The sequence below is a fragment of the Raphanus sativus genome, chromosome 9 (assembly GCF_000801105.2).
Source record: "Raphanus sativus cultivar WK10039 chromosome 9, ASM80110v3, whole genome shotgun sequence".
NCBI classification, from domain to species: Eukaryota; Viridiplantae; Streptophyta; class Magnoliopsida; order Brassicales; family Brassicaceae; genus Raphanus; species Raphanus sativus.
Genome location: NC_079519.1, coordinates 27,203,833 through 27,220,096, shown reverse-complemented (window position 1 = coordinate 27,220,096; position 16,264 = coordinate 27,203,833). Strand labels below are relative to the sequence as shown.

At 30.3% G+C, this 16,264-nt stretch overlaps 1 protein-coding gene and 1 non-coding gene across 2 annotated transcripts; both read right to left on the bottom strand.

Annotated features, from left to right (window-relative positions):
* Window positions 1-2,760: 2,760 nt before the first annotated feature.
* Window positions 2,761-6,329, bottom strand: LOC130499747 (transcription factor EGL1-like). Its single transcript, XM_056994109.1, has 7 exons — window positions 5,929-6,329; window positions 5,477-5,749; window positions 4,849-4,945; window positions 4,688-4,759; window positions 3,590-4,351; window positions 3,042-3,464; window positions 2,761-2,953 (listed from the first exon to the last, which is right to left on the bottom strand). Exons 1-7 carry the CDS (start codon window positions 6,045-6,047, stop codon window positions 2,882-2,884), a joined length of 1,818 nt encoding a protein of 605 aa, XP_056850089.1. The 5' UTR covers window positions 6,048-6,329; the 3' UTR covers window positions 2,761-2,881.
* Window positions 6,330-8,085: 1,756 nt separating this feature from the next.
* LOC130500601 (U6 spliceosomal RNA) lies at window positions 8,086-8,190 on the bottom strand. Its single transcript, XR_008939218.1, has one exon. It is a non-coding gene; the product is annotated as a U6 spliceosomal RNA (small nuclear RNA).
* Between the last annotated feature and the right edge of the window lie 8,074 nt (window positions 8,191-16,264).

Below are 16,264 nucleotides of genomic sequence, written 5' to 3'. Positions count from 1 at the left end.
CTTAACTAAAGAACGACTCCCCTTGCGTGATTACAATAAATTGAAGTCTAAAAAGCTTGGTCCAGTCGAAGTGGTGGAACGCATCAATCCGAATGTGTATCGTGTCAGGTTGCCTTCACACCTTCGTACGTCTGACGTCTTCAACATCAAGCATTTGTCTCCGTTCAAAGGCGACAATGATGATCCAGATTCGTGGGCGAATCCTTCTCAATCGGGGGGACCTGATGCAGCAGCATCATAACTTAAACGACACGTTTCCTTCTTTCTAGTTATTTCCTTTTTACTTAAGGTTTATGTTTTTCCTTTTCTATTTAGGTTTAAGATTTCTATGACGGTTTAAGAGTTCTATATAAAGAACTCTACTATGGCTTTTGTAAGACAGACTTGAATTAATAAAGATATTGGTTTTCTTAAGAGCTTTCACAAGCACTGCGAAGAGTATTCGCAACCCTAAAAAGTTCTAACGAACACTGCTAAGAGTATCCGCGCCCTCTTATCCCGTTTTTGAAGTTATCTTCAAAAACACGTTATTGGCTTCTCGATCAAACCTTTGATCTTGAAGTTATAACTTCCGCTCTCTATCAGTTTGCATGAACCGTGTCGACCAGTTGACCCACATACTGTACAATCCAGCCTAAATCAAACTCATTCCAACCTATGTTTGGTTCAGATTCAGATATATAATAAAATACATGTTGGGTATTTTTTTCATCTGCAGGTCTCATTTTGGGTCTTGACACTACTCGAGATCCAATCGGATATCCGAAATATCCAAAAAAATTGTATACATCAAACATTTCATGTATCATGGGTATACATTCGGCATTACAAATTTTTTTTTTCAAGTTTTGGGTTTGGGTTTTCGAGTATAATTTTGAAATTTTAGAAATATTATTTTGGATATTTTTCTCAAATTTCATGTGTTCGGATCGGGTTTCACATAAAATTACAGTATTTTCAGATATTTAAATATTTGCGGATATTCTTTTAGGTTTTAATATTTTTCAAGTCTATGAATATGTTTCGGGTCCTAAATATCTGAACCGATCGAATCCAACATATAACATAAATTTACTGGCTCTGTACATGTATTTAGTTTTGTGACACAAAACGACTTTGACCCGGTTGAAACTTACCCGAATCCCAAACCGAAAAAGTTCAAGTACTTAAATATATTGATCCAAATATCTGACGTAAAAGATCCGGATCCAAGTAGAACCTACCAAAATCCCACTCAAGGTTCTGTACATGTATTTAGTTTTGTGACACAAAACGACTTTGACCCGGTTGAAACTTACCCGAACCCCAAACCGAAAAAGTTCAAGTACTTAAATATATTGATCCAAATATCTGACGCAAAAGATCCGGATCCAAGTAGAACCTACCAAAATCCCACTCAAGGATCCAAATGTCCATGTCTAATACTAGTTTCATATGCTAACAATTGGCTCGAGTCAGCCAGCTTTGGCTCAAGATCAGTTTTCTCTTTATGTTATCGAAAGTGTAACACAAATGACTGATTACTGTAATTGCAACGGCTCTGAAATGAAGGTTGGATTTTGTATGTTATTATAACTGGATTTATGCATGATGTAGTCAGATTTTTTTCATTATATATGCAGGTTTGCACAATGTGGTCATATATGTTGTAGTAGAACTACTACATATAGTAGTTAGCTAGGATGTTCCAGATACTCGGGTCCATAGTCTTTCTAGCTTTAGAAATCAGCCTTGAATTATAGTTATTATGGTGTCCCACAAATAGCTGGATCGTACATTACAGACACATGCTATATAGTCTTAACTTATGCATGCTATAGCTGGATCGTTATGCATGTCACAGTCGAATTTATACATATTAATTGATGTATACAAACTAGTTGGTATATAGCCACCTTTATAGACACTAGTTGGATCAACACATGTTGTTGGTTAACCAAAAAAAAAGGTTCTATGCATAGGTCCATAATCTTCTCGAACAAATTAATATTGTGTTTTACTAAACAACCATCTACGAAGCGTCAACTTCACCAACTGATGGATCATGTTAGAGACCATCTACCATGTCAACCAATCTCATTAAAGAATTTCCCCTTTATTATTCTTGTTCTAAATCAAGAAAGGTCTCAAACCAATTTTCTAACACCTCGTTCTGTATTCTTTGCAGTAAAGTTAACATCTTCTTACTAAAAAGATAGACTTTATTTTGGATGCTACCATACGAAATCCAAATACAGTCCAACTCCTTGTGCTAAGATTTTCTTCCTTCTTTTTATGATAAAGTAATTGTTAAAATATGTAACGCATGTTCAAATTTCTCAGTGGTGTTAGCTGCAATTATTTGAATTGACATTACTTCTTTTTACTAAGGCATTGTATTTTGTGAACAAAACACTTTCCTAGCAGCTTTTGACCAACCAATCTTATCTTTATATTTTCAAACTATACTTTAAAACACTACTTTCCTAAATATACCAAAAGAATATTGAAATCGAACTATTTTCTATCTATTTAGATTTTAGTATATGATTTGTTTGGTAGAATCTTAAACTAGTCACAACATAGGCATTTGCTACTAATTTTACTTCTATTTTCTTTTGCAAACCGTACTATCATCAAGAATAGATACTGTACTAACTAAGCCGAGTGTTTCATTTCGCATCATCTGATTTACCTTCATTATATATCAACTAAGGAACTCATATTAGTCTACGACTACGTTATGAACCAAAAGAAATTCTATTTTACCAGAATTCCAAAGGATCTGCCAAGATTTTCAAAATCTCAAAAAAAAATCCGGTTTAAATATCTGAGTACCAAAGATTAGAAAATTAAACCGGAATAAAAGCTAATTCTGTCAATCTAAAACATTGTGAGACCTTTAACATATCCATGCAACTCTTTGAAGTGCATTTTGAATCACTCCTGTTGTGGCTATTTTTGTCCCTTTATGCTGCAATCAGCATTAAAATATATATCAGTTTCGGTTTACTCAAATTCCGGTTAGGTAACAGAAATTTAGCTTGTGTTAGTAGCTGTACCTTGCAATTGACAGTTAAACACAATAACCCATCCCCGGTTGAAGACTGTACCGAGTGAGAGTCCAAATTGAGATCACTAATGACATCCATTATCTCAAGCAATATCCCTTCTCTCCAAGCACACCTAAGCTCAATAACCACCTCATTGCCAAACGAACCGATCCTTAAATTATCTGTTAGACCAGCATAACCGGTATCAGCCGGTTCATCTTCTTCAACATTCACATCACTCTCACTCTCCTTCCTCTTGCTTTTCAAACAATTCGCCGATACTCTTTCATCTTCATCCTCCATTTTCTTCCTTTTTATAGCCATTCGCATTTCTTTACCGGTAGATTCTCTGCAAGATTCCAGTTCTTGTACCCGTCTTTGAAGTTCTTGAAGATACTCAATCGTATCATCAAGAATCGACACCTTGTCTATCTGAAGAATCCACAAGATATAAGATTACTTACCTTGAAAACATTATATTATTTCAGCATGCACATGCAAAACGCTAGTATAGTAAATTCAAAACGCTATTGAAGCAAAGTGTTGGATTAGGTTACCTTACTAATTGAAGGAATCATTGATCTCAACGTTATGAACCGATCATTCAATTTCTCGCGGCGTTTCCTCTCGGACAAGGCGTGGTTCGCGGTTTCATCCCCAACCTTAAACCCGCTATCTTCTGGTGTGTCTGGTAACAACACCTTCTTTTGGTGCATCCGAGGAACCTCGGAAATAATCTTCTTTAACATATTTTGAGACTTCTCTCCCAACGTTTTTTCAGACGATGATGACCTCCTCCACCTCGTGAAACTAGACAGCTTATCGAAGTTCTGAAACTGCGGTCCAAGAACTAGCTGATGCGTTGTTTTGAAAATCATCGAGATCACGCCTTGGTAATGAACATCGTCGTCCATATTTACTCGGTTACTCTGTTCTTTAATCTGACCTAACCGTTGATTCCTACTCTTCCTTGGACCGCAAGTAATTCTCCCGGTTGTTCCAACAAACGTCTGGGAAACGCAATCGCTAGAATTAAGCGGTTGGTGAACGCAATTACTGAGTTCTTCACCCACAAACTGCCAGCTTTGTACCTGGGATGCACCACCACCGTTGATGAACGAATCATGATCATCTGGTTCTTGCTCATACACGCTTGTGGAAGTTGTCGGAAAAGCTTCAGTTCCAAACACTGGAATGTATTTATCGTGGCTTAAAGGATCGAAAATTTCTTGATAATCGGATCTCGTTGATAAAGTTCCATGAGGAGCCTCAAGGAATAACGTCTTCACGCATTGTATCACGTTTAAGTTCTCTGCAACCTAAAATAATTTAACAAAAAACAATAAATTAGCCCTTTTAACTTTCATTATTCACTATTAAGCGCTGGAAATATAACAGCTTTATGACAATATTGATTAGAAATGTCGGAGAATTTAAACCTTTTGTCAGATGGGACTTCTTTATGTACTATTTCTATTTATCAAATCAATGTAAATTATATTGTTTAATATACTTGCTAGAAATACTTTTACATTTTATGCTAATTTTTGATAGATGAAAAAATTAACAGGATAATATGTATCTGCATGTTGATTGGTTGAACTCCTATGCGTCGAAACGGCTGAGTTTATATAAATATAAAAATATTGGCTTACATGTTCGGTCGTGCCGATCTCAAGAACTCCTCCAAGAAATGGGAAGCAAACCACTGTCAAAAGCGAAGCACTCTTAAAAGAGCAAAAGCGCCACAAGAAAAAACGTTTTAGTTATAGCGTTAGCATTTCCAGTTGCAAATATAAACTACCCAAAAACTTACTTTAGCAAGAAGAGAGCGAGTGAAGACTTTACTATCGGCGGTATGAGCGTTACATAGCCATATTGGTTGCCCGTTCGCCAACACTCCTCCGGGAACTCTACAATAATAAAAAGACGGAAAAATTAGTTTGGTTTTTTAATCATTTTATGTTTTATGCTTAACCGGACGACAAAAATGCGTCTATATATCATCATTTATAACTCATATTAAGGTTGATACTTTGTAAACACGCAAACGTAAAAACATTGCGTTTTTAACAATCAAACTCGTCCATGTCGGAATAAGCTATCGTGGAAGATGAGAACTGAAGGAGACATGATAATAAAGGATGTTTGTCTTTTTTGTTAGACAAACAAAGTACTCTTATCTATTAAAAAAAAAAAAAAAAAAACAAAGTACTCTTATCAGTAAGTTTGACTAATCTTAATTCATATCTATACAAAAATACATTGATCTTTGAAATTTTGTAATAGTATACATTTTCTATCAGTTTTCTAAGGAGAAATATAGTACATAATTTTTTAATCAAAAATTAGAATAAAGAGTACATAATAAAAGTTAGGGTCACGTCGTTTTTTTAAAAAAAATGGTTTGATTGATGATGGGATTAGGAGAAAGACAGATTTACCCTTCACCAATGTTGAAGACGAAAGACATGCATACTAAGTAATACCACTCAGTGTCGGTGAGATCTTCCGGAGACAAAGAGGAGGCGGAAGCCCGTCTATTGACCTGAGAACCACAGGAGGTTGAAGACTCCGCTAGGGAGAGAGATTCGTAAAGCTCTCTAAGCTGCTCACTTCTCTCAAGACCCAACTGGTCAGCTTTGACTTCCGATGCTTGAACCGTCTTCCTAGTCTTAATGTCTCCATTGTAGTATCCATCTCCCCACTCCAACAGTCTTTTTTATGTTTAACCCACAACATACAGATAAAGTTTGAAATGAGAAAGAATGAAAGTTGAAATGTGCCCAGATATTTTGTGTCAGTTCTTGATTAGAAACAACAATGTCTCAATATCGTGGAGAAAGCCAAGAAAACTGTAAACTTCAGAGGAAAGGGTAAAGATTAGGAGATGTACCCTGGTTGAGAAGCAGAGACAGACCAAAAGATTCCGTAACTCCATTGAATGTTTCGAACTGAAACAGCGAGGTGCTTCTTTAGATTTTCCGGCATCATTCTGTTTTCTACGGTAGCCATCAATTGTAGACAAGGAAAAAAGCAGAACGGAATTATAGGGTTTGACTTATGAGTTGGTGATTTTTACATGACACTGGTTCAGTTTCGGGAAGGGAGAAGACAACAAAGCCCATTAACATTTATCTTGAACCTTCCATATACGGGTAGAATAATAAAAATAGTTAAATAGTGTTTTTATTGATAAAAAATTAAAAAATAGAAAAGTTAAATAGTATTTTGTATTTTGAAGTTACTATTGTTGTGGTTGAATTGAGATTTGAATCGAGAGAGAAAGGATGGTCTCAGAATTTCTTTATGACACTTAGACCATCTCCATTCTCCGATATAGTTTACTTTCTTTTTATAACATAGAATTTTTTTTATAAAAAGATATATTTCTCTAAAATATCAATTTTAAAATAAAAGCTAAATATAGAGAAATGTTACTTTCTCCATAAATAAAGAAAAATAACAATTTATAATTTCGTAAAAGAAATAAGAATGTGTTTAATAATATTTTATCTCTAAATGCTATTATACATGTAAATAGAGAGGTGAATTAGATATGCTCTTAGGTAAACATACACTTTATATTATCATAAAATACATAAATATACGAGGATTTTTTCAAAAGTAGTTTTATTTTAAAGGAGTGGTAACAAAAAAAAATAGTGGGAATGTAGTTTTTCGGTGCTTTAATCTTTGGGAATTAGCTAACTCGCCAACTTTATATCATATGTTGTGTAAGATCATCTTCAGTAGTACTTCATTTTATATTTTTGCTTTATTTTTTACTGTAGTGGTACTTTATTTTTTTTCTTTTTTTCTTAAAATTTTGAGAATTGAACAGTATTTTGCAATTGAAAAAATAATGTTCAATTGTTCATTTTTAGAATATATTTTTCTTTACAAACTGATCTATAATTTTAATTTATTATTATTTTGTATGTTTAAATGCCACCCATTTAATTTCAAAATTTATATTATTGCTTTCATCTAATTAGATGTTAATAACGAAAGACATGATATTATTAAATTTTAAGAATTCTATGTTTGATTTAGAAGAAATTAGAATAAAATAAACTCAATTTTGGCTTTTATAATATTCTGATTAATCATTTAAGATATTTGTATTTGGTGTTTCTTTATAAAATCTAAAAGTGTATGTTTACCTATTTATGTCATGTGTAATAATTATATCATATAATAATGTTTAACTTACTATTAGAGTCGGATTATTGTTAAAACAAAATAAATGAGTAAGACTAGTAAATTTGAAAAGTATAAAGTGTTACTAATAATTAAATATAAAATAGTGATAGAGAATATATAGAATATATTTTTGAAGATAATGAAGCAAATTATTGAAAAACATGTTGCTTCATTTTTTGAATGACTTCAAATTTTGAAGAAAAAAATGAAGTTATCATTGGAGATATCTTAACTTGGTTCATGTTCAATATAATCTTTAAGAAACAAAAGAATTGGGTACTTGCCTTTAGGTTGAATATTGTGTTCCAAACACCTCTCTCTATTTGTATTTTATTTGTCAAAAGAAAAACTAAGTTGTTCTTTCTCTTTGTACTATACTTTTGAGTGGAAGTTATACATTCGAAATTAAGTAAACTAAGGAAACTTACACTATCTATAATCAACACACATGCTTACCCACTATTGGTTTATGGATGAAACTTAACATGAAATCAAAACATATGTGATCATTTTTTTAACAGGGTATACGAGTTAGATCTGACCACAATATATTAGTTGATCAATTATATATGGTTTTGTTGACCACGATCTGTGAATGGTTTAAATATAGTATATTATTATGTGTTGTAGAATGGAATTCAGTTCAAGTTAAAGTAGTATAAAACCATAATTCTTAAGAACGTATTAATAACCTATTTCAAAATATATAATCAGACTTAAAATAATATATAAAGGGCATTGACCAATCTATTAGTTAGTATCATAATTCATAAATATAACATTCATATAAATCCAACCAAGACCTATTTTGGCCAATAACAACGGTTAATTGTTTCTTTTGCTAACTAAAAATTTGGACTATTTTTCGATTTGTGCATATCATTTTTACGCAAAGGTTATGCTAATCTTTTCTGTATTGTTCTAATTTTAACGATGTGCCAAAAGGACAACAATTAATTGTTAGGAGTGGAGTATATACACAAGAAAATATAAATTAATGTTGGTAGTTTAAAAAAGAAAAAAAAACACATAACTGATTCTAATGGCTACACACTACGAAGAACACGAAATTTAAGGTTATAGATCAAGGATCTCCCGGGAAACAGACAAAAAAGCTTGCATTTCATATAGTTTCTGCATTGATTTCGAATGTTAACACTTGCTCAAACTTTCCTAAAGTTATTTGCGACTCTGTTCCATGCGAGTCAAACAATAAGGTTACATATTGAGAGAGATTGAAGCTTGGATCAAAGATGTTGGTGAAAATTAATTAGACTCGGGAAGAGAATCAAGTGTGATTGTATATATTTAAATGAGATATTTAAAACACTGTGCAAGAAACCAAGAGCTATTTAATACCGTAAGCTATAGTATGTTTTTAATAAAATCTTCGCATCTCTCAAAATAAGCACCCCTAACTAGGACTACTTCTTGTCGTGTCTGAACCTTGAAAAAGGAGTAAGGTTTTTTTCATTGTTTTATTTATTTCTTGTATGATTACACGGCCAAATAGTATTATTTATCATTTGATTCTAAATCTTTAATGTGTTTGAATTAACATACTGAACCATATACTACCCCTAGTCAGTTAGAGGTTCTCGTACTAATTGCCATACTTTTCCGTCACATTAAAGCGCATGATAGCACTGATTTAGATGTACAGAAAATAATAATGAGTCATTGATTCCATTTGTTTCATAATAATTTTCATTCTAATTTTTTTTGTACACAAAAATATCATTTTACAATTTCAATACAAATTATATTTACTTTCAATTGAAAATTAATTGTAAACTGCATTGAGTTTATAAATAATTTTATTTATCTCAAATATTATTGATCAAAGATGTGTAATTAATAACAATTTATATTTACTTTTGTCGTTTTCTTAATCTGTGTCAAAAATGTCAAAATGACATCTATTCACAAATGTAAGAGTATTTATTTGACTTATCTTAATTGATGAACAAAAATAACATAGATAAAATTAGAAAAACTAACAAATAAATACATTGAAACATAAAAATATACTAAAATTAAACAAAATTTAAATTATAGAATGACAATTAATGAGAAATTGAAGGAATAACCTTTTCAGTAATTTCCTAATACTGATTATTCATAATTTTGTATGAACATGTCATCCGTGTTATTTGTACATTGTGGTCCTCGCGAGGACAAGTAAACATGATTCTAGCTAAGAGAGTAATCCTATTGCAAAAGTATCTAAGGTGAGTATCTAATTGAGAAATCCCTCATTTTGAGATACTCAGTTCCTTTCTAACTTTTTTAGTTGAGATATCCACAAAGTATTTTATATCAGAGAGATTCTAATTTTCACTCCAAAAAGGATCACTTTGACTTTTGTTATAAAGGATTTAATTATAAATAATATTTAATCTATACCCCCAATTCCTAGGTAGCTAAATATGTAATTATTTTACATGTTTTTTATTTGTTACATGTTATGTTAACTATAACCAGTGAAGAGAACAATTTTTTTGCGTTACAAATAACATGGCGCAGACATAAGTGAAGATAAAATGATATATTCCAACATTGGATGTAAAAACATGTGAAGATAAATAAAACCTATTTTTTGTTCCAAAAAAATAAATAAAACCTATTTTATAATGAAAGAGATGCTCGCATTTATTGAGTGGATCAGAGTCTTCAGTTGATTATCGAACAGTCCATTTTTGGTGGTCCAGCTTATTAATTAAGCATTAATAACATTGTCAGCACCAGCCACTCTCTACGATTCTATCATAAATCCTAAAACCAACCGAACTTAATTACTTTAACCAATTAAGCTTAGCTTGTAATAATGTGACGTCCACACCTGTATTCGGTTTACTTAGTACTAATAGAATAATCTACAGTTCGAAGTGACCTAGATTGGTTTGAAGGAGTCTACAAAATCAATTTGATAGTTAAAGGTACCTTTCACGTGTATATGATATGCATAATCCACATATAGTCTTGTGTTGTTTCATTGTCTTTTTGCTTATGCGTACGCAAAGACATTTCACCATTTGAATGAACATATACATGCATGCATATATGTTTATATCAGATGGTGTTCTACACTCGAAACAGTCATGACAACAATCAGTAGTAGCTACAACTATTACTATATAGTACTCCCTCTGTTTCTTAATAAGTGTCATTTTAGAGTTAGGCACACGGATTAAGAAATCATTAAATTTTACATATTTTCCATACAAAAGCATCATTACCCATACATCTCAACCAATAGAAAAATAAAATGCATAATAAAATTAATAAATTTTGCATTGAAAACTTAAAACGACACTTATTTTGTAACAAAAAAAATTCTCTACAATGACACTTAATATGAAACATGAAACGGAAGGAGTATATGTTCTGTAAAATGACATTTTAGTTTCATCAAAAGCTTTTGTTTTTCTTCATAAGGAACAGCTGGGTGCCTTGATTGTTTGACTAATTGATTTCCGTTAAAATTACTGTCCACGTGCATGGTGCTAAAAAATTCTAAATTTCGTGATTTTGATGGATATGATGTGGTGTAATTAATTCGAAACTACATTCTCTTGCCTTTTTATCGCATTAATTAAAAGTTACTCCCTCCGTTTCATAATACTTGATGTTTTACTCTAGTGCACAAAGATTAAAAAAATTATATTTCTTTAATAAAAAATATTTTAAAGATATAGTTTTAAAATCAAATAACCAATAACAAAAAAGAGTGTAAAACCTAATTGGTTGAACAGTTTCCAATAAAGTTAAAGTAACCTTAGAATCTCAAAACTTCATCTAATTTGAAACAAAATTATCCTTCTAAAACATCAACTATTATGGAACGGAGGGAGTATAATTTTATAAAGAAGTTATTTTTCCCCACCACTCTTTTGCACGATCTATGGATGATAATAGTTCTCGCATGAACATGAACAATAGAAAAATGCACATGGCCATATACGTACGTAAATCGTACATTAAAACTTGTAAAATTAATACCAATTAAAAGTGTAAGATGAGTATGATACATAAAATAACACATACAGATATTATGTTTTGTTTATGTCACAAATTAATTCAACCAAAAATAATCAAAGTATTCTTAACAAAGAAAAAATATTACTCAGTTTTAAGTTGAACTACGACCAATTAGTTAACACTCAATCACTCTATTACCACTGAACTACTGAGCAACAGCGAGAGATTAGATTTCATAGAATTCAATTCCCATTTTTACATGTTACACTTAAACTAAACATGTTCAAGGTACACAACCCAAAAACCTTTATAAACTCTTAGCCCTTATATTTTGTGTCAACTTAAATTAAATCCCAAAATCCTTATGATTAAGGTGGTATCAGGGATGTTAATATGATATATCCTTGTTCGGAATCGTGTTAGGCGCTTGTCCAGTGGTAAGACCGTGCCTAGCGAGTTACCAAAATATCGTGAAATCTAATTTTAAATACAATTTAAATATTTATAACATGTTTAGCTAATTCTAAAAATGATGACACAAGTTTTTAGACATAATTATATAAACTTTTATAGATAATTTAAAACAATCTCCTTTTGATTTGTCAGAACATTTAGATCAGTGTTTGTTTGATACAAAGAAATCCTCAAATGTAGTATGTATATGTTTGTTTTGGGTTTGAACAATGGTTTTGGATTTAATAGCTAACTGTAATTACTTGGTAATGAATATTAACACAAAATCTGCCAATAATGAGTAGAAAATAATTAATTGTGTTTCAACTTTTCGCGATCAACGCGGAAATTAAGCGATTAAGTCAAAATTAGGCAAAATTAGATTTTCCTTCAAAAACCACAAAATTATTTTCCTGCCAAAACACAAAATCAGATTTTCTCACCAAAAGCACATAATCATGTTTTCTACCAAAACACAAAATTTTTTTTCTCCGCCAAATCTGCAAAATTAAGCTTCCCACAAAAAAACAACACAATCAGATTTTCCAGCCAAAACCTCAAAATCAAAATTTCCTACGAAAACCACAAAATTGGATTTTCTTGCTAAAAACACAAATCTCTGTTCTTTTTTAGACGCAGCGGCAGCGTTCGGCGTTAAAAAAAATACAAAGGAAACAGCTTTTTAAGGCATCCTTGTTTGATTGATGCTTCTGCGTTTTATAAAAAACCACCGCATCTCCATTTATTCCGACGCTGGATTTTACAGCGTCACAAATCCCCGTTAATTTTAATTGGCCGTACTGTTAGCGTCTTAATCAATAAACAGCGAGGATTCATTCATGATCAAGTGTATTTTTTAAGACGCCGGATGCTGCCGCCATGTTTACAAAAAGAACATGGTTAAAATTGATTTTTTTTTCTTGCTAAAACCACATAATCATGTTTCTCACTAAAACAGTAAACTCTCATTTTCCTGCCAAATCCGTAAAATTACATTTTCCGCCAAAATAAGAAAATTTTATTTTCCCGCCAAAACCACAAAATTATGTTTTCCGTCAAAATTGAAATCAAGCTTTTCTCACAAAAACCGCAAAATCTAATTTTCTCACAAAAACCGAAAAAATCAAAATTCCGCCGAAACCACGTAATTACGTTTTTCTGCCGCAAAATCATGACTTCATGTCATAACCGTAAAATTGTGTTTTCTAGTCAAAACACAAATCAAGTTTTTCCGCCAAAAACACAAAATCGAATTAATGAATAGGTCTTAAGTTAAATGGGTTAATAGGATCACCACTAACTTTAAGTAAAACACCATTTAATAAATGTGTCTTAACAAAACTACCCATTTAAATCACATTAAACTAAATGGGTGTAAATGTGCATTTATTTATATTAAAACCCCATTTAAAACCCGTTAAGGAAACTCATTTTAATATCCCTAGATGATATCGATACAAGACATACTTATCCCCATCTATCTTATTAAAGTTGAAGTACAAATTCGGTATGTTTGGATACTTGGATAAGAGTATTAAAAAAAATTGGTGTGTCTGGAAACATGAATTGTAGTCTTTTAAAAAAAAATTAATTTTGTTTGGAAACAAAGATAGTAGTATTAAACAGAAAAAGTAATGGACTTAAGTTATTAAGTCCATTATAAAAGAATGTTGTCAATATATATAAGAAAAATACAATACAAAATCCAATTTGAAATACCAACTCAAATTATGGTTTTTATATTTCATATTAAGTTTTTAAAATATAATATATGTAATTATTTATATGATGATACATATTAAATACTATTAGTTATATGATTACTTATATGATGGTACATATAAAATACGATTAATTATATGATGAAATTATACGATATATAATAATGACTAAGGATGGGTTTTCAGACATCCATACCGGTTTGGTTCTGATCGGTTTGCATTTCAGGTTTTCGAGGTCAAAGATTTCAGTCCTATTAGGATGTTTCTAAATTTTTGTTTGAGTTTGATTCGGATCTTTGTGGGTTTGGTTTGGGTTTGGATAACCTGTTTAAATTATTTTTAAAGTTTTAAATCACTATATATTTTAAATTTCTCAAAATCTATAAATAAAGTAATATATTACCTATAAATTTAAATAACATATATCAGAATACCTAAGCTTAACATATCAATTGGTTTGATTTAAATTTTGGATACGAAATCAATAGTTATTTTAAGTATTTTTGGTGATTTGAGTATACTTTAACTATTTCAGATATTTATTTTTGACTATCTATATATATTTTCAAGTATTTTAAACCAATTTAAAAGTATCATTCTTGATGTTTTATATACGTTAAATATAAAAATAATTAATATATAAGTATGTAAATCTATTTTTAGATAAATTCAGATACACGAATACTTCGGTTCGGGTCCGATTCGATTCTCTAACTAACAAAATTTTGAATAATTCGAATATTTAATCAATTTATGTTCAAGTTTGGTACTGTATTTACGGATTGGTATCAGTTATGTTCTTCGGATTCATTTTGCCAAACCCTAATAATTACATGAAAAACAAATATCATCATATTTTTTAAAATATACATCCGCGGAGGTGCAGAGATCAAACTCTATAATCATTTATTTTAACAACACACCAAATAAATATGTTGATTGAAGAGCGAATAAAAAAAATTAGAGAAATACATAGTTTACCAAAGACACTCTATGTCTCGAATTTATTATAAAAATTTTTTTATTAAAATAAACAAATTCAATAATTACAAACAAATAATATATTTCATAAAAGTGAAAAATAATACCAGCGCTTTCGAAGCGCGGGTCAAAATCTAGTATATATTAATTGAGAAGTCACTCTACGTGTCAGTCATATGTAAAGTTTCAAGAAATTGTTATAGTTTGATTGGTTGATAACTTTTATTAAATATTTATTTTATTCAAATCTAAAAATAAAAGAAAACTCTAGAATAAATTAATACAAGTTACCAAAAAACACAAGTAATATTACAAATAATAGTTTATGGTCACTAATTGCATAATTATAAAAAGAATATATAATATTTCGTCATTTTTTCTTTATAAATTATTGTTATAATTATTAAAATATTTTTATATATTTTTATATAAAAACTTAGATTTGTATATAGAGCATTACTATAATTGTTATTGTTTTTTAAACCCACACAAGATTTATAAATCATTTACAAATATTTTGAAATTACTTAAAAATTTTTTTTTAACTTTGGCCTATAAAATCATTTTATTAGAGTTTCTGAATCATTTAAGACTTTTATCAAAATTATTCATATAAATCTTGAGCATATCTTGTTTAGATGCAAAATGGTAAATGTTTCTAGACTAATTATAACTGTATAAATGTACATTTATAATGATTTATAAATCATATAAATTATTGCACAATTATATCAATACTATTAATTCAGGAACCCTTTTATAAAATTACCCATATTTTTTCTTGGCATATTACTTTTTGTGCCATCTGTTTTCAAATGTTTTTTATTTCTCATTAAGGTTACGTGTGTCTTTTGCTATTTGGTTCAACTTAATTATTTTCTTTATACCGATTAATTAATAATCATAGTAGTCTCAACAATATTTACCTGTGTTCTTTCTTTCTCTCTCTTCTCTCTCGAGTTGTTCTTTTTTTTCTTCAACATCTCGAGTTGTTTTTTTTTTGTTTGGTTTTCTGATTGAATCAGATTAATCTCTGATCTCAAACCAAATAATAAACTTTTGGATTCATTTTGTAGATTTTCAATTGAATTTCGATTTGCTATAATTTTTGTTTGATTCTTTTTTCCCTCAACCAAATTTAATCGCTTAAATCATACTAGATGCTATCGCCTGAGATCCTCCTTATCATTAGCTTGAACCCTTTTTAATGGTGGGAGTAATATCTATGATGTCCCTGATGGGCCTCTGAGTTAGACGTTTTGGTGGAGCTTCTCACAAATGACGTAGGATTGAGATGTGGAAAGTCATACGAGTTGTTTAGAGCTTTCTATATGTTTATTAGATTATAGCGTACAGTTTCATTAGATTTTCAACCTAGCGGTGGCGACTCGGAGTTCATCGATTTCCGGCACTGCAAAAAAACTACCGGATTTAATTGGTTGTTATCATAGTATATGATTTTTTAGTTATGACTCAAACACGTAGAAATATAACATATATAATTAATAATTTGAGATGATGGAGGAATATATAATGATCGGAGTGAAAGTAGGAACATTTTTTTTAAAGAAATCTTTGACATATATGGGTCAAAAATTTCAAAATTATACACTATTATTAAATGTGAAATAATAAAAAAACGGGTTAATAGTTTTATTAACAAAAAAAACGGGTTAATAGTTTTATTAACAAAAAAACACTATCGCGCTTTAAAAGTGCAGATAAAAATCTATTTTATTCAATTAAAACTGAAACATGACCTACTGAGATAGGTATGGTTCAACTATTTTAATCCAATTATTAAAATTTCTTATTAATCATTTAATAAAAATATTATAAAAACAAAAATATGATTAAAAACACAAATATAAAAATTAAATTTCTAAAAAA

What these genes read in the sequence shown, in the direction of transcription:
- LOC130499747 (XM_056994109.1), bottom strand. Translation starts at nt 6,047, where the DNA reads ATGGCTACCGTAGAAAACAGAATGATGCCGGAAAATCTAAAGAAGCAC. An exon ending in GTCTTCAACATTGGTGAAGG is followed by an intron (nt 4,946 to 5,476) that starts GTAAATCTGTCT and finishes TTATTATTGTAG; the next exon opens with AGTTCCCGGAGGAGTGTTGG. An exon ending in AGATCGGCACGACCGAACAT is followed by an intron (nt 4,352 to 4,687) that starts GTAAGCCAATAT and finishes AAATTATTTTAG; the next exon opens with GTTGCAGAGAACTTAAACGT.